The sequence below is a fragment of the Beta vulgaris genome, chromosome 2, assembly GCF_026745355.1.
Source record: "Beta vulgaris subsp. vulgaris cultivar EL10 chromosome 2, EL10.2, whole genome shotgun sequence".
Lineage (NCBI taxonomy): Eukaryota > Viridiplantae > Streptophyta > Magnoliopsida > Caryophyllales > Amaranthaceae > Beta > Beta vulgaris.
This window is the reverse complement of record NC_079203.1, coordinates 56,136,277-56,158,335: the sequence shown is the minus strand read 5'-3', so window position 1 is coordinate 56,158,335 and position 22,059 is coordinate 56,136,277. Positions and strand designations below refer to the sequence as shown.

Sequence of the window (22,059 nt, the reverse complement as noted above, 5' to 3'; positions counted from 1 at the left end):
AGTTATCTATTTTTTTTTAGGGGTTGTAGGATCTACTTTGAAAAAGTAAAAATTGCCAAATATATACACGTATTTGTAGTATGAGAATCATATGTATGATGAATATTATTATTTTTATAAAAAAAATTGGTAAGAAGAATTCCTCTGGACTATCTCGCACAGAGCCCTCAGGCAAATTGGTAACTAAATTATGTTTATTGTTCAACATATGCATGCCTTTATCTAACACCTAAGTCTTAAGATTCGAGATTTCGTTAAAATTATCGAATTTCAACTATACCTCTTTCATATTTATTTTTTCATTGCTGCAACAACATACTTTTAACTATGATTATATCAACCTTGTATTTCTGTATTTACTTAATGTAAGTTTTGAAAATATAAACTTCATTTTGTTTTCTTAATAAACTTTTTATAATTTTACTAAAATAACAATCAAATACTACATTCTTTTCAAATTAATCTACACACCTCACCTTGGGAGAGAACCAAGGAGAAAGTGCAAAAGTATGAGAGATAAACTACAAAGGTGGAGAGAGAAACTGAAAACTGAGAGGGAGAAACTCGAAAGTGGATGATATGAGTGGAAAAAGAGAAGAAAGTAGATGTAATATGTTACCAAAAATAAAAAAACAAAAGTGTGTAAATTAAAAAGAAAAATACCAAAAAATAAAGTGTGTACATAAAAAAAAAATGGAGGTAGTATAACAATTGAAGAACAATAAACCATCAAAATTACTGATAGTTTCCCGTTAATCAAATTTCTGGAGCAAAAAAGAAAAAGGAAAGTAGTGATATTTTCCTCCTCGGAACCATAATTATATGTATCATAGGAACACTCAGATGTTTAAGGGGGTTACTAAATGCAACTTTCATTTACCATGTACAGCCCATCTAAATTTCAAAATTACCCTTATTCACTCACAACTCATTTCTCCCTCTTCCTCTCCTCTCTCATCACCCTCTTCCTAAATTTCTGGTTCACGAAATTTCACAAATTCGTCCACCATTATACCCCAAATTCGTTTCCAAGCTCTTCAATCTTTTCGAAAATGTTGGAAAATTGATAAATGACTAGATCTTATACACATTTCGGGTTCAATATCAAGCGAATAAGTTTTTTGAATTTCGTCCAACTTTCTTTCAGAATTTCGAAGGGAATACTGGTATTTCGTGCAAGGTGCACGAAACGGATCCAATTGTTTCGTGCAGATTGCACGAAACGGAATCATCTGTTTCGTGTAGTCCACACGAAACAGAATCAATTGTTTCGTGTAATCTACACGAAACAGAATCATCTGTTTCGTGTAGTCTACACGAAACAGACATTATGAAAAAAAAAATTACAACTTGAATCTGCGAAAAAAAATTCACAACCTGCATCATAATTACGAAAAAAAATTCACAACTTACATCAGATTGAAATTCGATTGGGTCAAAATTATGGTCCATTGAATATCAAATTAAAATTTGTAGGTCTTCGATGAAGTTTTTTATATATAACAGTTAGAGAGGAGGAGAGAATATTTTTAGAGAGAAAAAGGGTTTTTTAGAAAGAATATGATAATAAGGGTTTTTTGGGGTTTTTTTAAGGCTGCGTTAGTAAAGTGAGGCTGCGTTTAGCAACCATGTTTAACATTGATCGTCTATAGATCCACTGTACCAGCATGCATGGCTCGAATTGGTATCGGATGTGTGATACAGTCGTTTTTGTTAAGAGTATGCTTTACAAATTCCACTATTACAGTCCTTTTTCTACATTCATTAGGCTTTGCACATACATATCTATAAGCTCAGATTGTTTCGAATACATTTCTTTCCAGTTTTTTGGTAGTTTTTTTTTTTTTGCAACGTGACAGATATTATGTCTCTCATACAATCATACAAAAGAAATGAAAGAGGAGGGACACTTCAGTGATGAAAATTACCAGAAATGACATAAATGGAACTGAGAAATTAGTGAAAATTATAATATGGCCGTCTAATATCAATTTGCAACTCAAAAAAGGACTTCGGCTTGCTTACAAGCAGCAGCAGTCCAAAAGAATAAGCTTGTTGTCAAAAGAATGATCATACAAAAATGTACATCAACCATATCTTGCAAAAGAATGCAAAGATTAAACATTATTCTTAGATTGACCTTTCATTGTCCAACTCGAGAGTATAACACATAAAATAAGTGCCGGAGCGACCACCAGATTAATTAGCACATCAAAAATTTCAAAGTGCAGCTCAACAGCTTAATGCGAAGCAAGCACGGGTTAGACCGAATCCCAGGAGTACTCCGATTAGTAATTTCCCATAGGTGGCATTCCGAAAGGTGGCATAGGAGGCATTCCCATTCCTCCCATACCTCCCATTGGGGGAGGTCCATACATTCCTGGTGGTGGGGGTCCAGCACCCGGCATTGGAGGCGCAGGTAAAGCAAGAGGCAACAATTGAGCATACATGTTCTGCCATGGAAGAAAAAATATTAGTTTCTAAGCAGGAATGACGAAGTATAGCAAGACAAAGAGAAGGGGGAGGAGAGAAAAAAAAGTGTAGAACATGATTATAAAGCACTTCTTTCAAGTTTCAAGATTAGATTAAAACAAGATAAAAGGGTAGGTCAAGCAGCCACTAACATGTGTACCAGCAAATAAGGAACGGTACAGTTACGGAGAGCAGTAGAAGAGAGAATATAAAAAAGCTACCTGTTGAGCAATTACGTCTTTCTCTTCCTGCTCTTTAGCTTTTGTTTCCTTTTGGGCCTCAATTTTTTCCTTTATGAGTTCATCAACTTTGCCTGCATACTCACGCATAAACTGCAACAAGAAAAGATATGAGAATTGGCAGAAAAATAACTTCCTCCGACCCAAAAGAGCTTCCGGATGTCCTTTCATGGTTGTATAGTGTATACACCTTTTTGTTGTTTAATTTATCGTGTATTCAAACTACTTTTTTGGGTTTGATTACCAATATGCCTATAATTCATCATGTATTCAACTACTATTAGCACACCCCCCCCCCTCTCATAACCCTACTAAGTTGACCCAACGCATGCATAAAGCGAAAAAGTGTCAAAAGTAAGCTTTCTTAATACTTAATAAGCTCGCCAGTCGAAGTGGGAAGTTTTTCAAGAGACAACGGAAGTATAACATGAATTCTAGTCATCTTCAAAAAGCAATGAATGTCAAGCATATACTTTCACACTCTCGGCAAATATAATCTAGATAAAGAAGTCTATTATTCGTATTTGTCGATCAATTGCTTAATTTACTTCTTGTAAACTGCATCAGTGAGACTGTTTCTACCCAGCTCTGAACTCAGTTTTTGTTGTTCTCAAACTTGCAATGAAATAATTCAGCATATGAAGACCATAAATCAGTCTCATGATCCAGACAAGCCAAATCTGAGCTACTTGAAACTGGTAGCTCAATACTAGAATAGATAAGTTTCTTTACTTTACCCACTCTTTTCCTACCATGAAAGGCCAGGATGATTACCTGCAGTAAGTATGGGAAGGCAAAGTCAATCATATTGTTCATCCAGGCAAGCTCAAGGGCAACATCTGGCCGTATTACATCATAACAAACAAAAAGACAAGCGGCAAAGCACTCCTTCTTCCCCTACAAAAGTAAATTCAACAAAAGTTAGCCCCAGAAAAGATGGCAATTGCCAATGCGCACAAAACATGAACAAGTAGGGCCTCATCTAATACAACAGCAGCAGTGTAGTGCAAATAATGAGACTAATAGCACTACCTCTAACCAGATGAGACTCATAGAAGGTTGCTCATGTACAGGCAGCTTATTTTAAAAAATTTACTTGCTCAAAAAATCACATCATGATAAATTCCTTGTATCTTGATAAAAGAAGGTAGATTTTTGATGTAAAATTGTGACAACATATCATACTAAAGAAAAATCATGTTTTGCACCAATTACATGAACTACAATAGATGCTATGCCTGTTTGCCACCAGATTACATATTTCGTCAACCCCCCCCCCCCCCCCCGCCGCCCCTCCTTCTCTACCGCCATCAACAACAAAAGGTATAAAAAAACACCAGTACTATTATGCCAAAACTGGAATATTCCATGGAGAATCTTGCAGGCTAGACCCATTTGCCTGGAACATAGGCCTCTATAGGGAAAAAAAATGTACCTCCTGTATGAAATAAACCAGCAACTCCTCTGCCAGTTCGCGGTCACCAGATTGTGAACATGTTTCCATTGCATCTCTATAATGTTTATCTTTCTTGGAAAGTGCAATAGACTGCTTCCATCGACCTGCCTTCTTATAGATATAAGCAGCAACACGTCGCATCTCAAGAAGCTCATGTTTCTCGATCTGTTATCCACATAAATACATAACTATAAGAATGAATTATTTAGCAAACATATTCACCGTTTGACAGACGAAGAAAATACTAGACCAGCCAGCAGTATAAATGCAAAAAGAGGAACTAGATGCACGTCACCTTTTGTGCAAGTCCTATCTGATCAAAGTTATCATGTAAATCAATTGATTCTCGCAATCTATCATAGTCTTCCTCCTCGACATATATTTCATTCAAGGCCTCATTTACAGCAGAGACATTGTTGCTCTGGACTGCAATCATATACGGCTTCACGAGATGTAGGTTACCCGCCTGTTAATCAAGACATACATATCAATCAACAGATTGCGTGTAAAACAACTACCGAAAAAAACAGAAAAGAAAGAATCGCAAATACTAATTTAGAGGCCAAGTCCTTTAGGGAATTAAGGGCACTTCATTATAAGCAAAGACTGAGTTAACCAACCTTTCTCATAATGTCAACCACACGGGTATGGTCCAGACGAAGTGCCAGGACATTAAGCATATCATTAATAAGATCAGGATGCTCCTGTAGGTAGAAATGCACAGCTTTGTAGTACAGCTCTACGTTGGCAACTTTAACCACAACATCTTTGAACTGCATGTGATCCCAGGCCTCGGGAGAGTGGTTCATTACAGTAACGGCAGCGTTATCAAATTCATCATACTGGATATACAGATATGTAAGTTCTTTCCAGTGCTGCTGTTCATCGCATGCTCTGATAAGCTTGGGAATGTTGAGTCGAGTAGCAAACAGCTTGATGTGCTCCATAAGCTTCTCAGAGCGATATCTAGCATAAAGTACTCCCAGTTCAGTAAAGATGCCCATGTGTGCACGTTCCAATCCCAGACCACTTTCCATCAACGAGATTATCTCATTGAAACAACCCCTGTTCTGGTAAAACTGACTGACCTCCTCCATGTCATCCACCTGAAAGAAGGAACCATAGATAAGACAAAAATCATACTACCAGAAACAAATATGTACAGTGCTAGACTGAACACAGAGTATAAGATAGATCACGTGGGTGTAGCTTATAAAAACCTTGTGAAATTTTTGACAGAAGACAAAGCATGAAACCTTTATCCACAAATAAGACCAATTTTCAGACGTTGAAATTCATTATTAAACAAATACAACACTGTACAAGAACAGGCAATGAAAGTCTTTCCTCGGTCCCGACATAGGATATCCACAAATAAGATTGCAAATCGTGATTTAGGTTGTCCCGCAAAAGGTGCCACTTCCAAACTATACTTAAAAACATTTTTTATAAATTTCATGACCGCCACTCAAGGATACCATTAGAAATTTATATATTTCACTTGATCCCAAACTTAAATGTAACATTTGGCTCAATAGTCAAGACATAGGAGTAGATGAAGTCACAGTAACGTGCCTGTATGATAATGTTAAGACCACAAATCTGAGCTAATCTGAACTCTTCAGCATCAACACATGCGAAGCAAACTTCCTTCCAAGTCTTTGCGCTGTTAGCTTTACGTGCTGCATCAACAGCACTTTGGAATTGCTTTAACCTCACTAGGGTAACAGCTAACTTGGCCCAGTTAGAAATGAAAGCATATATGATCTTTGCAGCTTCATATAGAGCTTCATCAAACAAGCGATCACCGACATTTTGGAGGTTGGCAACATTTGGCATAAGGATGAATTCCTCAATGTCACTCAACCTATCAATCTTGGCATAAGCATATATAAGTTCACTATCAACCCTAGGCTCCTTTGTTTGCTGCCTAACCATAAGAAGGTACTTCACCAAGTCATGGTAGACGTCTCCACCTTCAGCAGCACGAATCACATCCAAAAATTGAGTGGCATCCTCGGCACGTATAAATGACTCTATTGCGTCGCTGACCAACCCTGCCCTCAACTGAGCCTTTGCGACTTGACTCCAAACAGCATCTTCTTCAACTCGGAATGCAAACTCCACAGCCCGGTCAATGCTTTGAATGTTATCTAACAGCACATTAACCGCCTGCACATTCAGGTTAAATTTCTTGAAAATTGCAAACGCTTCTTCAAAGAGTTGGGCCTCAACAGCTACTTCTCCAACTGCAGGTCCGTCAAAGTTATCCAGCCTGTTGACATAATCCATAACTCGGGATGAATCTGCTTTGATAGCCGTCAAAATGAGGAGGTTTTGCAGATTTGAATTGCCACTGAAAGCAGAGTTCTGCAGAACGATCTTCTCAAGAAGCTCAATCAATTCATGAGGGAGATCCGCCGTCATAAAAGCTTTAACTGCAGCTGAAACTTGTTCTGGACTCTTGCTTTCCGGCAAAGCAGTGGACACAACTTGATCAATGATCTGCCTCCTATACTCGTTCTCAGGATTGAGCACTTTATCCCAAAGATCACCATCCATTCTCTCAACAACATATCTAGAACACAAGAATGAACCAATAAGAAAAAAGCACCTTCCAATAAATTACACCACAACCAGGAGAATGGAAGATAAAAGAAAAAGTCACCCACCTCGCTTGCAACTTGAACAAAGAATTCTTATTTGTGACATTGATAAGTTCTTCATCACATTGCCCTCGCCTATAAGCCACAACTGCTAAGGTGGGGTCACGTTTCTCACAATATTTACCCACAACCCGTGAATCATAGTATGGGTTCGTTGTCAAGAAGTGCTCTGGATTATTGTTACTTTCAATGATAATTTTACCCAGAGCATTGTGCACGTGCACGTCTTGGCTTCCTTCACTAACGAGATGCTCAAGAAATTGAGTGAGTAAGCGAAGTCGATTCCTGGAACATTAAAAAAACACGTCAGAGTAGATAAGAGAAACAGAGGATCAGCTATAAAATTATACATCACAATGTCAGCACCTCTTCTCACATTCCTCCACAAGAGGCTCAACTGGAAGGAGCGAACGAACAGAGAGTATCAGACCCTTGATAAAATCTTCAGGACATTCATCATCAAGAAGTTGCCCAACAACTAGTGGTGCATTCGCCGGATTAACCTAGCACATCCAAATGAGACCTTGTGAACTCGATATTTATATAGTAGTATCAAAGTCCAAGCATCTAAACAATACACGCTCCAGCAAGAAGCAAGCATCTAATTGGAGGACATACCTTCTGCACATAACCTTCAATATATCGAAGCATGTTGTTTGTATATAGGTAGTGTGTGAGATCTGGAACATAACCAAAACGATCACAGACATTAATCAGCGGACGCGCATCAGGAAGCTTGGCTTCCATCAAGAAATTTTTTGTTTTTTCAGCATCGTAAAAGTTGGACTCTCTAGTCACTCGTTCCACTTCTTTCAACTGTCCAGTTTTGGCAGCTGCTTCAATGTATCTAAAGTGAATATCAGGATCCTCACTGCACAGAAAAAGAAAGAAGTTTGACGACGGGAATAAGAGACAACACTCATAAAGAGGGCCAAAGAAGCCTTCATCTTATAGAATGATACCTGGAACTTAAATATGATCCAAGGAAAAAATAAAGCCCTTCGTATGACTTGAATTGCTCAAAGAGTTTAATGCATGAATCTACTCCCAACTGGTCACTGTACTCCTTAGCGGTCTGCAAACAGCATAAATATACAAAGAATTAGCTTGAAATTATACAGTGTCAAAGCCTTAAATTACTAGTTTGTGCCAATTACATGTAAAGGTTACAGAAATTATAAGAGTAATACGTGAAATTATTTTATAAAGAAAGCAGCTCCTCTTAACACTATAAATACTAGGTCAGTTTACATTAAACAATACAGCAAGGATTACATTATCATATATAGTTATATCAGAAGCAGTTTTCATATTGACATAGGTTTATCATAAGTTGACTTTTTTTTTCCTTTTCCGTGTCAAACTTCAATTTTTGATTAAACAAACAAGTACATCGATTCGACATATGAAATATTAAATTATATATTACATAATATTATTTAAAATTAAACCAATGGAATCTGAGAAAATTGTTGGTCAAAATAAACCTTGCAAACAAATATCGATACTCTTAAAGTGGATTCCGAGGTTTTAATATAATTCAGATATACGGTAAACATGATTATTTATTTAAAGAAAGCATGCAGCACTGACACGAGAGAGGACGGAAAAGGAAAGAAAAATAAGACTAGAAGCTATTGTATGAGAGGGAAGAGATAGTATGAAAGAAAGAGCAAGAAGAGAAGCCGCATGAGAAAGGAGAAAGAAGCTTCAGAAATTAAACCAGTTGTCATTGTTGGAGGACACCAATCAACAAACCAACCATAACATTTAACTAACCTTCCCACAAGTAAAAGCCCCAACACGTTTCTTCTTGTTAAGATGGATCTTGTTTTAGAAAAGGCATAAGCTAAGTTTTTTCTCTCAGACCCTTGATGTGAAAATGAACAGTTGTGGGCCCATGGTGTTAAATAGGTACAAGATGTCATGTCTCCAACCCCCCCGGCTACATATCCAAGTGCAAACTAGAGGATCCAAACCATCTTTCAAACCCAAATCCGTGTTTGCTCGTGTCATCAACGCTATGCAGAAAAATTACCGTGTCTGGATAACATAGGTGTTGATCAGTAGTTACAAGTGAACTATATATACAAAGATTTTCTAGTGGGGTGTTATGTTAGGATTAATCAAGTAGGAGTGTCTTTGGAACGAAAACTAATAGCACAATATGGAAATTCACCATAAAGTTCCGAACAGAGGGGGTAATTATTAAGCATTTCAAGAAAAAGTAGCATGTACGTATATTTACACATATGTTTATCTGTCGTTCGGAAGTCCAAAAAAGCAAGTGTTAAGTTACCTGGACAATAATCTGAAGGTTGCCCCTTAGATTGACAAGTAAAAGGTCCTTCATGCATTCCAGTGCCCACTCACGAGAAAGAGTACCAAAGAATTCAACAAGTGCCTGCACATGGCCAAAATTTAAGAACCTGGCCAAAAAATTCAAAAAACTGAAACTTAGCTGTACAAACCTGTGGTTCAATTGCATGAGTATTCACAATAACTCGTTTTAGATCTGGTAAATCGGTATAGTGCTGCAAAATTATTAAAAGCATATATTAGTAAGGTTTTTCAGTTCAAACAAGTTCAAAACATAATAATAAGAAATTAAAGACCATTTACCCGAAGAGCTTGTATGTATAGACCAGCTTTCTCACAAAGCTGAGCAACTCTAGAACGATCATAGTGACTGAACATTCCATTTGCTAAAATGGCATCAGCAACATTAGGAAATGTAACAAGATTGATTTCCAAAACCTACAGAATGATTCCAGAAGTCAAACGCTGAAGTATACTGAGGATTATGAAAAATTCTCAACGACCCGGTGAACATAACTGATGACATACCTTTGTTTGCAGAAAACCATGTTCAGGCAAATTTGGCTTTAAAACATCCAACAGAAATGCAGTTGCTTCCCGAATCAAGTTCCTCTGAGTTACATAATGGGAGAAAAGGGTTATACATTGGTGTTTGACAAAGGAAAACAGCAATGACCACAGAAAAGCACATTCAATATATGACAGATTGGCGAGGTAGTAAGAATACAGCTCTCACCCCAATTTCTATATAATACTCAAATAAAGAAAAACATACACACCTGAAGAAAAAGATCAGTTATTGTGTTATAATCAACGGGACACCCACCCTCCATTTGGGACATCATCAAGGCAAAATTGGCAGCAGCCTGTAATGTAGAGTGAAAATATGCACAAATTACAAATATTGTTCAATAAATCGTTCAATGGTTAATCGAATAAAGGTACAAAGACATTGGCTTTTCTCTATTTTTGCCGACAGAAGGGAATGTTGAAGTCAGATACACACCTGTGGATCTGTTCGAAGAACAGTTTGGAGCAGGAACAAGTAATCTGGTGTATAACCGACCTATATCAAGAGAAGAAATTTAGTATTAAGCAGGTTCTATGGCACATATAATCATACACTGTATAATATATCAGAAAGAATCAGTAAGGACCAAAAGGAATAATATAAAGAATTAAGAGTAATAAGAAGAGAGATCAACAATAGCAACACTACGCCTGCATAATGAAGGATCTCTCTTACCTGCTTAGAGTAAATGAGGATTTTGTCAAACTCCCTGCGTTCGGCAAAGGCCGCAACAACCTTGGGTGTTGCTCTAGCTTTAATATATATCTTTAAGGCAAAGTCAGTGTCAACAGTCTGCAAAATAAAAATAAAAAGTAGGCACGACATTAAGATAACAATCGACAAATTACAAGTAGCGGATTTGACTAGTAAGGAAAACCATTAAACTGCCAGTAAACCTTCACGAGATCTCCAAGTTCTTCAGTGCACTCCAATTTGTCCTCTGCTAGCCAATTCTCCAGCAGATTTTTCTTGTTCTGATTCACAACAAGGCGAGATAGTTCTAAAGATTCAAATGCATTGAGCTTTCCTCTAGTTAAAAGTGTCCCAAAGTATTGCAACAGCGGTGGTGTCTGCCCTGCTTGAACAGGAACACTCTGCAATGACAAACCAACAGCATTGACATTCTGATTTCAGCAAAAACCATGTACTAATAGACAACATCCATAACAGTCACGAATCTATTTGAGAAAACTTATTGTGAAAATATAGCTTTCTGAAATGATAAATGAGCACAGCAAAGCCCTCTGTAAGAGCTGCATAAGTGTCAAGCGATGTCATGCACCTAAGATTAATTTCTAAGCAATATGAAGCAGGAATGCTAAAATCTTCCAAAATCACATTAAGATTGGATAATTGACAAGAAATTTAAGGGATAGAAGGTGCACAGACAGCTAAAGAGTTTAAGACATTGCATGACACAGGAATGTAGTCCATGTATAAGCAGGGGGGGGGGGGAGAGATTGCAGAGCAGTCAACAGTGTAAATCATACAAAATGAAAGGTATAAGGAGAGAGGAGGGGAAAGATGAAGTAATCACAACTAAAAAAGTAAAGATACTACAGTAATCGTTTACACATGCTGTAATAGTGTAATCAACAACCACCGCCAAGACACAGAAGCAGCGGGAACCAAATTGCATATGAGTTAGAACTTAAAACCATCAATATGAAATAGATAATGTGCACTCGGTAAATGCTTGCATCTACTTCCGAACCTGAAATTTTGCAACTGTGTCAGGAGTACGCAGGATTCCTTGTGGAGACTCAGCAGCAAGCTCAGCTGCTTCCTTATACTTTGTTTGAGAGAACAATTCTTGAAAACGCTGGACAACCTGGAAACACATACAAGACGACAAATCAGCAAGTTTATCACAATACCCACAGGATAATTGCACATTAGGATTAGTAATTTTTTTTTCTTTCTTTCTGCGGATTCTCAAATTCTCTTTACCATAAAAGTCTCAATCCCCGTTTCCCATTCACCCCTACCCAATGTCCCAAGGGGAGCGAAGAAAGTGAAACAAAGGAAAGACTCAGAGTAAATCATCCATTTCAAGTGGAACATCAATAAAAACAACCAACAAACATTACACATTTACACTTAATAGAATGCCTAAGGCATGCCACACCACTACCAAGCTTTTTCACAGTTCAGGAATATCTTTGAAAGAAGTTCCATATATGGTCAAAGCCTTCATGACATGGCGGGAAACTGCGGTTACTCTGCTGTTCATGATATATTGTTGCTGCTTCTCAGTGAAACTATAATTTTGATACATAAGGAGAAAAGTATTCTAGCAATCTGAATTGCAGGATTTAGGCATTCAGAGAGATAATGGGTAAAATCTTTGTGGACTGCTACTCTGCTAGTGACTTCCAGAGTACTTGTATGTATGAAATAAGATCATGTTTCCCTCTGTTATGGTCAGAATTTATACTTCACTAGTCTGGACTCTAGCACTAAGCACTATCCATTGTAGAATTTTCAGTCTAGCAAACGTTACATAACTTTTTCACTGCATGCAGTTTACTACAGCACTATTAAAGAAATAGACTTTGAGGAAAAAGAACACGTAACCCAACACTAAATTACACAAAAATAACAGTTTACAAGTATCATCTCCCATCATAGAAAAACCAATGTAAAAATTCTACATACCAAATTTTCCGCACCAGGGAGATTACCCCTTTTGGCAAGATTAACAGCAAGCTCCAAATTGTTCAACTGCAAATTGGCACAAATATCAGATGTATGTGATTCTCAGTATCAGCTCAGTAGCTTAATGCTTTTTACCCAAATCTTGAAGAGAAGATGTTTGAAACCAAACCTGGCCACTGACAAACGGAACAATAGTAGCTTCATTAACCGTGGCAAGAAGAACCTGCCCCCTTCTGTTGATGGCATAGAAGCCTCCAGCTGCTGCAGCTTCTGATGTCAAAAATATTGGATCTGGACTGATCCGATTGCGATAAACAGCACTGGCAGACTCAAGGTCATACACAAATAGGAGCCCAAGCTTGGTAATAACATATATTAAACCATACTTTTGGGACATCTGCAGAAAATATAGATGCAGACTTATTCATATGGAGGGCATAATATCAACTAGAGAAGAAGCAAGTACTTTAATGTAGTCAGCAATATGTGGGCATAATCTAAATCTACCTGCATTGCGACCGGAAAATCATCAGCAAAATCAGGAGGGAAGAATAGATCAGCTTGTTTTTTTGTAAAATTTGATTTTCCTGTCAATATGGTACAACGGTCAAAACAGAATAAACACATAACTGAAACCCATATTTGAGGAAATACATCGGATCACATGTACTATTAAATGGTTAAATAGGAAAAAAAATGACACCATGAATCCCAAGTTTTAGGCATCTTCCCATATTAATCCTAAGTTTGATTTACCTATCAATGATTCCAACTTTTGAAGTACCCTTCCCCTAGTTGGTCCGAAGCACAAATTTACTTGTTTAACGAATGTTGCATCCCCATTAACTTTTATGTCATTCAAAATAATTTCCCCTCTTCCCTCCCCCTTCCATCTTTGGCAACTTGTCTACCCTCCGCTTATCACTGACCTTGCTTCGCCCTCCCATCCCTCCTCTCTGCCAAAGGCAACCTTCTGGTCTCCATTTTGACGACCTCCAACAACTTGTAATCAATTATCATTTGAAACTCTTGACTCCCTCTTGCGACCTTTAATCTAGCCACCTGAACATCCCTTCCCAACCCGACCCCCTGCCATTGCAACGTCCACCACCTCGTGAACACCACCACCATCATTGACCCGGACTCCACTATTTTCTTCATTAACCTTCATTGTCTTTTACAGTCAACAGACCTAAAAACAAAGCATAATCCGCAATTGGCAGTAGCATGAACGAATTGTGCTCCGGAACAGTAAAAGGAAAGGTGGCTTACTTGGGATATTTTGGGTCAAAGGAAGAGTACTCCCAAACATGAAAAATTTTCATAGATAAATCAAACTTGGGATTTATGCCATCAACTGTCTATAATATTTATTTCAGGCAAAGAAGGAAAATCTCAGAAGAAAGTAACAACCTAAGATTCTAATGAGCAATTTAATACAATATAAAATAATTGCAGAGAGGTACTAGAAAGAGAAATCCATATCATAACAACCAATCACACAAGAAGATAATAGTGAGGGAGAAGAACAAAGCAAGAGAGAGCGAAACCTGGCTGGGCACCAAGCTCTATAATATGCAATTTTGAAGTAACCTGGCCAGCATTCATGGATTTCGTAGCAAACACAATAAGAATAGAAGGGTTCTCATTTCCAGGGACCTATCAACCATACAGAAGAATCATAAATTATAGAGTCGTAAAAAACACATATCAAGAGAGCGATATAAAGGGAAAACATCACACTTTATATGAGGCAAATGATGCGGCATGAGCTTCAAGAGCTTGACTGCGCTGCTGATCCACAGAATACAGCTGCATACTCCCTTTAACAAGTTGGGGTCTCTATAACACAGAAATAGAATTTTATCAGTTAACTATGATGTCAGCAGAAAGAAAGACAAAGACAACCATAAATGTGTAGAGCTAGAAATAAAGCATGCAGTAACTGAAGTGTCTCTACAGTTCAAATTGAATTGCTATTCAGCCACAAAATTTGCACCCAACTGCCAGTCCTTGACTAAGCAAAAGTGCACCAGAAAAAGAGGAGAATAAATATAACAATGCACAGCAGCTGCTTGAAACGGATACGATAAACCAAGCACGATGCGGTTTGGACAGGAATAAAAATAAATAAAGAATAGTAGAGAGCATAAAACGAAGAGAATATAGCCCATGAGTTCTGAGCGCTAACCTCAACTTAGTCCAATTGTTTAACACAGTTCTACTTTGATAAGAAGGATATTTTGGTGCATATTAAATCATCCTATTTCTTTAAAGAAGCATAGAATAACTTGGCTATATTGTCCAAATTATGCGTTTTCAAAGAATTCAAGTATGTCAAAAGTTAAGCCAAATCCCAAAGATTTGAGAGTCTACAAAAGGATTCCATCACTTTCAACAGCTCATTCTCAAAAAGGTAAGCACAATTTCTACTTTGTACCAATCAATCACCATTTCCAGCATTCTTCATTGCATGCAAGATTGGACTTTTCATGGGTATACAAGATAGGTTTTTGGACATTGAAATCTTTACCAAGGTGTTAGATGTTATTAAATACTATTAAAAGTTGTTATATCAGAGATATATATCGGAACAAACCTAACAAGATCCTACATGATAATTTTTAAAATAAAGCTTAGTTAAAAAAACTGTAGTCAAAATTTACACAGATTTGACCAAAAAAGTGTTGGGTATACATCCCAAGTCCCACATCAGAGAGATAAGAAGAAGTCACCTAGTTTATAAGAGTTCACCAACTACATTAGTATGAGGCCTTTTGGGAAGGAGCCCAAAAACAAATCCGTGCGGGCTAGGCCCAAAGCGGACAATATCATACTAATGGTGGAGTTGTTGGTGGACTCGTGGGCCTAACAAGTGGTATCAGAGCCGATGGTTCGGCTGGGAAAACGCGCATATAATGGTACGGTCGGCTTGCTGGAGTACGCCAGGGTGCAGAGCGGTTGTAGCTCTAAGGCGTGAGTGCAAGTCTTTGGTGGTATTCTGTATGGTTCTCAAAGATGGGTGACTCAGTTAAGTCAATGCATGGACATGTCACAGGCATGGTGCATGAGATCTAAGGTGATGTGGTTAGCTCTCAGTGTGACCTCGCGATGGGAAATCAGTGTTTGGTGCCTTGTGTCGAAAGTCCTCCTGATATTGTGGTGGTCAAGCGACATGTTCCGCAGATAGGCGGCGGTACAAGATGATAGACGGATTATCGCTGGAGGGGAGGCTTGTGGTCCTTGGTCTGAGGGGAGGATTGTTGGGTATACATCCAAGTCCCACATCAGAGAGATAAGAAGAAGTCACCTAGTTTATAAGAGTTCATCAACTACATTAGTATGAGGCCTTTTGGAAAGGAGCCCAAAAACAAATTCGTGCGGGCTAGGCCCAAAACGGACAATATCATACTAATGGTGGAGCTGTTGGTGGACTCGTGGGCCTCACAAAAAGTTCCAAAGTTTCATGTACTAAAGAACTTAATATAATATAGCTACAGGATACCGTACAAACCACAATAAGAAAAAAAATTAATAACATGCACCACAGTTGAAGTTTATGAGATATAAGATTTTAGAGTTCAAGAGACCAAACAAAGGACGAGATAATTATGTACAGCTCATGTAGAATTATGGCCCAAAATGCTTATTTAACATGTCGGATGAGATAAGTAGCCTTCTACAAGAGTGACTAGGCTGACTTATCACAATGCAAAAGAACAGATAGAGAACAAATTCAATTATTTTCCTCGCTTCGAGAGACTTTCTGATACTTCAATGTAAAAACTTTCCACGCCTCCATGGACAATGGCATAATAGAAACCACTACAAGAACTTCATAAAGACAATTCTTGAGAGTCTTCTGCAGTTATTTGACATCTACCATGACCGATGCACTACATGTGACATATACTTCCTTAAATAAGATTGTAAACGCATACATTAGGCCATCAAAAGTGCAGTTTAAATATTCTTCATAATATAACTCATACTCCTACTTTTTCTTTACTTCTACTATTTTCCTTATTGCGTTGTTCTGGAATACTTATATCAGATCTCTTTTCGGAAGGTTTCAAATATCAATGCACCTCCTATGTCTTACTCATAAAAATAGTTCTACGTTTCTCTCTTTACTTTTAGAAATATTTCTACCATTTCTCTCTCACTTCAACAGTATCACATGGGTTCAAAGGTAATTACATGCCCTATCTCAAAAACTCCCAATCTGTTTGCCATATAAAAAAAGAGAGAAGTTCAAAACAACGGAAAGAGTAAAAGAGTTACGGCATAGTCACAAGCAGCTACACAAGCAGCTAAGTCAAACACCATCAGTTACATAGTCTCCTAGCGAACTTTTCACCAAGATTAAGCAAAGTGAAGAAGCATCAATAATGGTTGGTTTAACTAGAATAGTGCATTAACTGCAGAGGGAAAGAGATAAATTAGGATTATCTTTTTCGCCAGAACTGAAAATATGAAAATCACTTCCAAACAAAGGTAGTCTAAAGAAAATAAAAGGAAGGCTGTAACCAGCTAGAATTGATACTTGAAATATAAGGTAGCACAAGGCCATGCTTGGCCAGGCTACTTGCTGGGCCAGAAGGACGCCAAACGGCCAAAATGCACAGCATGGAGTGGCTAGGCAGAGCTAAACCGTGACTCAACAGAAATAACAACCTATAAACGTCATGTTAACCATGCGTCCATGCCTGCGCAAACCAAACCCAATCACCTGTTTTTACGAACTTTTCGAAATTCTATTCTATTGAAGTTGCATCCCATTGCCAGCCCCCCAGCAGAGCCAGGATCATGTCACCTCTTGGACGAAACCAGCTCATCACAAAGTCGGGGGACATTAGCAGGGTCATGCTTCCTCCGATCCTGTGCTGGGCCAGGCCAATTTCATGCCAGCCCTACAAAGTTCCAGCCTTATTTGATATTCACAAGCTTTCAATATCCGCAACAAATAGAAATCCAAATTCCAAAATGTCCGTAACAGAAATAATCAAAATTTAAGTCTCTGTACCTCGGCCGAACCAGGTGCAATACCAATCAAGACAAGCCACTTTTCAGATGGGTCACATTTATAGTTAATTATTTGATTGTTTGCTAAATTAGCAGTCCTTTCAAACATCTTTGTTGGTTGAGAATCCCCTGCATAGTCGCAAGAAAGTTTTTACAATGTAAAATATATCAGCACCGGATGACGGCAGTGGACATGATTGTCAAGAAAGCATGGGTAAGGGAATCCGGCAAGAAATTTACATCCTACCTTCAATTGACCAATGATAAACTGACGTCTGTGTCACAAGTCCAAGCAGTTTTGGAGAAATCCACTTCCAAAAGACAATCTGCACAAAATGCAAAGAATTTCGGTCCCATGAACCAATGGATAGAGTCAGGAGGGGAATGGAGTATAAATGACCCATTATAACAGGCAGTATGATACAAAAGATAGAGCTACACAAAATTCCAACACCTTAAATCTGGTAATTAAAATTTACCTGCTCAGGCATCTGGTGTGATTTCACCTTCGTTTTTGTTTCAATATTAAATATTTGCAAGTGATCCTGGGTGGTACCTGGAAGTAGAGCTACACACAACCAAAAAGAAAACATGAAACCCTCAAGAGCAATGACGATGTACATTGAAGAATATGATGCAAAAGATAGACAATCACCCATCCAGTAGCTATTGGCTTGGTGTATTTAGGTTACATGAACATTAAAAAATTAACCAAAAGATAATAATATCTCACAAAATTAGTCAACTCCTTTTGGCATTTTAAGACTAAATGAATGAGCTTCAGATATTGCATAGTGGATAGCAAATCAGACCAGATTAAGACTCTTAAAAATGCTTTGAAGTCTTTACAATGGCCTTCCCTAGCCTTCTCATAGACTTAATGTTGAGAAATAATATTTCCATAATAGTATATTCGTAAATCAGACCAGATTAAGACTCTTAAACATGTTTTGAAGTCCTTACAATTGTCTTCCCTAGCCTTCTTGAGTTAGTCTTGCGTGGACCTGATCCATACTAATATTATTGTGGACCAAAGCCACTTATTGAGCATAGTGACCCTTTTTTCTATATAGTAACCTTTTAAAAAATCTTAAGTTATACTATACATTTACTATCAATCATAGTGACCTTTTTTCTAAATATAGTCACTCTTTCTTACATTAGTTTATCATGATGAAAATTCCAGTCTGGATATAGTAACCTTTTTTTTCCACATAGTTAAACTTTAAAATCTATATCTACTCATCTTTTATATCTATTTTTTTATATAGCAACACTTTTTTCATAAGATGAATTAGCATTAGGTCCATATAAGTTTTTCACAGCCTTCTCATAGACTCAATGTTGAGAAATAATATTTCCATACTAGTATATTCGATCTTTGTTCAGATAACAAAAGCACCACATGATCTCCATAAGGGAACTACAATCCCATGCCTTCATATCGAGATAAATTCCCATAAGCAAGCATCCTCCTATAGTCCTATGTGAGCCCGTGTGAATTTAAATATTATAACTTTTCATACTTTTATTGAAACCTATTTCAAATATCAACGCACAAAGGTATGTCTTAAAGACCTTGAGAAAGTAAGTGTTGCAGTTATTTTGACATAAATGGAACAAAATTACTATCTAAATGAAACAGTCTTATAGTTGCACTATAGTTAAATAGACCATTTAGTATAAGAAAAGAGAGGTTAAACATAGGAAGACAAAGTTTACTAGAAGTTCTGCTAACAGAACTAGGCTAGAAGTAACTGGCACAAGTACATCTCCATGCACCAATTCTGGCAATATACCCAAATAACAAAAGCATAATTTTAGGCAGAGTTAATATGCACGAATTTCTTACATCACACCTTTTTCCACTTGTCCAATATCTGAAGCAAATACTTGAAGCTGAAATGGAAGTCCACGAGCATAGATTCGACTTTTTGTTTGAAATAAAATAAGAACCATTAACTAAGTAATAAGACATTAAGTGATCTCACCTATCTAAATTGTCACAATTAAGGTCGAATTTATTGTTCATGCACAAAAACTAATACATGCATAAGCTACCATAGTTGCGACTTTAGTGACAGCTCAAGAATCTCAAAATAGTCATCAATCTAACAATGGGAGCTACTCACGTTTATCCATTTTGGAAATATTAGTTAGGTTTAGACAGCAATAATGATATAGAAATACAACCTAATATTTAGGAGTGGAGGTTGTAATTTCTTTTCTGTTATTCAATGAGTACTTTTGTGCATCTTATTGTGTTCAACTTCCATTTGTCGACAATTCCATATAACAAATGGACTATCCCTGCCGAAAAAACCAAACAAATACACTAGCAATAGATTTCAATATGATCCAATTATTAAGAGTTTCATACATATCCATCCTACCTTTCAAAGCGAGAATTCGAGTGTTCGGATTCATAAGAGCAGAATCCGCAGTGATAGGTCTTCGTAACGGTTGCATCGGCATGTTCATGTCAACAATAACGACACTATTCTGCGGTGATGTTTCCCGCACACATATATACTTCTCCGATTCCATCGTCACATTGTTAAATGTAATGAATTGTGGATTAATTCCAATGCTCGGCAACTGAAACAAACAAATACCGAAGAAACAACGAAATTACCATTTCGATCAATACTCTCATTTTGAATTACTATCAAATCATCATACTGATCCATAATTCATTCTCTACAATCTCGCATTTCATCAAATCTTTCACTTATTACATCAAAATCAATCCAGATCTAGCTAATATTACAGAATTTATATTACTACTGCTTAATCAAAACTTCGTAAAATCACAAATTCATCGAAATGATGCAACACAAATTACAGCAAACTATGGATCCGAAAGAATGAGAAGAAAGCTAACCGTGAGCACTTCTTTCATAACGATCGGCGCATTTGCCGCCGCCATTGTTACGAGATCAAATCGTCAAAAAAAGAAAAACTCCAACAGAATCTGCAAATGTTGATTTGAATGTGAAGGTGATTTTTAGAGAGAGAAAGCGAGGAAACTCTAAGTGAAAGTGTTGATCGCCAACCTCACTTGGCAATAAGAGGAGAGAGAAAGCTCGTCGAAGATCAACAATGGCGATGAAATGAGAGTTAAACAAATCTAGAAAGAAAATATAAAAAAAAAGTTTTGAAGGGAGAACTGAAGAGAAGAGAAATAAAAATTTGAGAGATCGTGTTAATTTGTGCTGTTAGAGCAAGTGCGCTATATTTCGTTACATTTCCTTTTTTTATTCTCTCTTTTTCCTTTTTCTTTTTTATCGCTGTTTTACTTTTCTTTTTTTCTTTTTGGGCTGAGTTCTAAAAAACAAGGGATTTTAAGGTTCTTGTAGCCCAGTGGGCCTTTGCATACACCTTTCTTTTTAAGTACTTTTTTTTTGGTAAGGTCAATTGATGGACTTTTTTTCTTTTATCTTTAAGGATCATATAATGGATCTTTTGCCAAATACAGTTCTTTAAAGTGATCACTTTGTTAATTGCAGTCATTTTATTCCATTCTATTTAAATACAACGTCAAATAAACCAAACAATTTTAAGTTGCAGCCTAATTTCAATCTATCTTCACGCCTCTTGGACTGCAAGTTAAAAGTGTTTGGTTTACTTAAGGCTGTAAATTGTAATTGAATAGATTAAAATGAAAGGGTTGCAATTAACAAAGTGACGACTATAAAAGACTGCGCAAAACATTCTCATATAATATATTGATATGTACATGTACTTCATCCAAAAAGAATTTCAAATGAATTGGTATTTCATATCAAAAATATAGTAATTCTGGTGTAAAATGACTTTATAATAAAGTTATTGTAATACCATCATATTTTTATTGTCATGAAAATATTACTTCTTTCATTACAAAGTAATTGAAATAATAAGTTTGTATCATGTGTAATACATAGTTTATGTGGAGAGTTGGTAAAAATCAAAATAAGGATATAAATTATTTTTATAAAACCAATTAAAATAATATATATGACAAAAGGATGTAGAATTTGGTGTTATTTGTATGGAAACTAGGATTTGCAAAGGTTTTTTTTTAATTCTCTACTTAATTGGATTTGTGAAGTTTGTTCTCTATCTAATATAAGTTTTACTTGTGGTAAAATTATATGACATTTGACTAGAAAAAAGAATCATATAATATTTCAAGTAAAGTTCAACTTATTGAGATTTCGTGTAAATCTTTCGATCATTTTCCAAAAAAAAAAAAAGCAATGTCAAATATAAAAAGACAATGTATTAGCTTTTAATAGGGACAAACTAACACATAACGACTCATAATTTTTACCAACATCTTTTGTTAATATATAATTAGTTTTTGGGCTCGGAGTATATCTTCTTTTTTTTACACTAAATTGAAATATGTATAAATGAATACATAACATTTATAGATTGGTACATAATATTTCTAAACTTAATTCAAATATGTATAAAAAATAATAAGAAACATGTGTAAACTCAAACGAAAATATGTTAAACTAATAAGAAATGGCTTAAACTGATAAGAAAATGTCGTCAACCGAAAAAATTAGGGAAATTTCATGAGGTACCCTTCTGGTTTAGGGTAATCCTCAAAAATACCCCTCTCATTTTGGTAATCCATCAAATACCCCTAAGGTTTCACAC

The 22,059-nt window shown here is 36.7% G+C and overlaps 1 protein-coding gene across 1 annotated transcript; it reads right to left on the bottom strand.

The window, feature by feature from the left end:
* Positions 1-1,945: 1,945 nt before the first annotated feature.
* Positions 1,946-20,691, bottom strand: LOC104903190 (clathrin heavy chain 1). Its single transcript, XM_010691189.4, has 30 exons — positions 20,291-20,691; positions 19,800-20,004; positions 17,886-17,974; positions 17,654-17,732; positions 17,408-17,535; positions 14,125-14,223; positions 13,932-14,040; positions 12,889-12,968; positions 12,551-12,778; positions 12,382-12,447; positions 11,438-11,554; positions 10,620-10,817; positions 10,399-10,515; positions 10,159-10,218; positions 9,932-10,018; positions 9,681-9,764; positions 9,456-9,590; positions 9,305-9,367; positions 9,133-9,237; positions 7,796-7,908; positions 7,452-7,704; positions 7,200-7,336; positions 6,840-7,118; positions 5,743-6,745; positions 4,788-5,273; positions 4,463-4,633; positions 4,147-4,332; positions 3,486-3,608; positions 2,694-2,804; positions 1,946-2,453 (listed from the first exon to the last, which is right to left on the bottom strand). Exons 1-30 carry the CDS (start codon positions 20,333-20,335, stop codon positions 2,289-2,291), a joined length of 5,121 nt encoding a protein of 1,706 aa, XP_010689491.2. The 5' UTR covers positions 20,336-20,691; the 3' UTR covers positions 1,946-2,288.
* Positions 20,692-22,059: the final 1,368 nt, after the last annotated feature.

Coding starts and splice junctions, on each gene's coding strand:
- LOC104903190 (XM_010691189.4), bottom strand. CDS start 20,335: ATGGCGGCGGCAAATGCGCCGATCGTTATGAAAGAAGTGCTCACG. Junction 17,733..17,885: donor CACACCAGATGCCTGAGCAG/GTAAATTTTAAT, acceptor CATTTTGTGCAG/ATTGTCTTTTGGAAGTGGAT. Junction 9,238..9,304: donor CTCATGCAATTGAACCACAG/GTTTGTACAGCT, acceptor GGCCATGTGCAG/GCACTTGTTGAATTCTTTGG.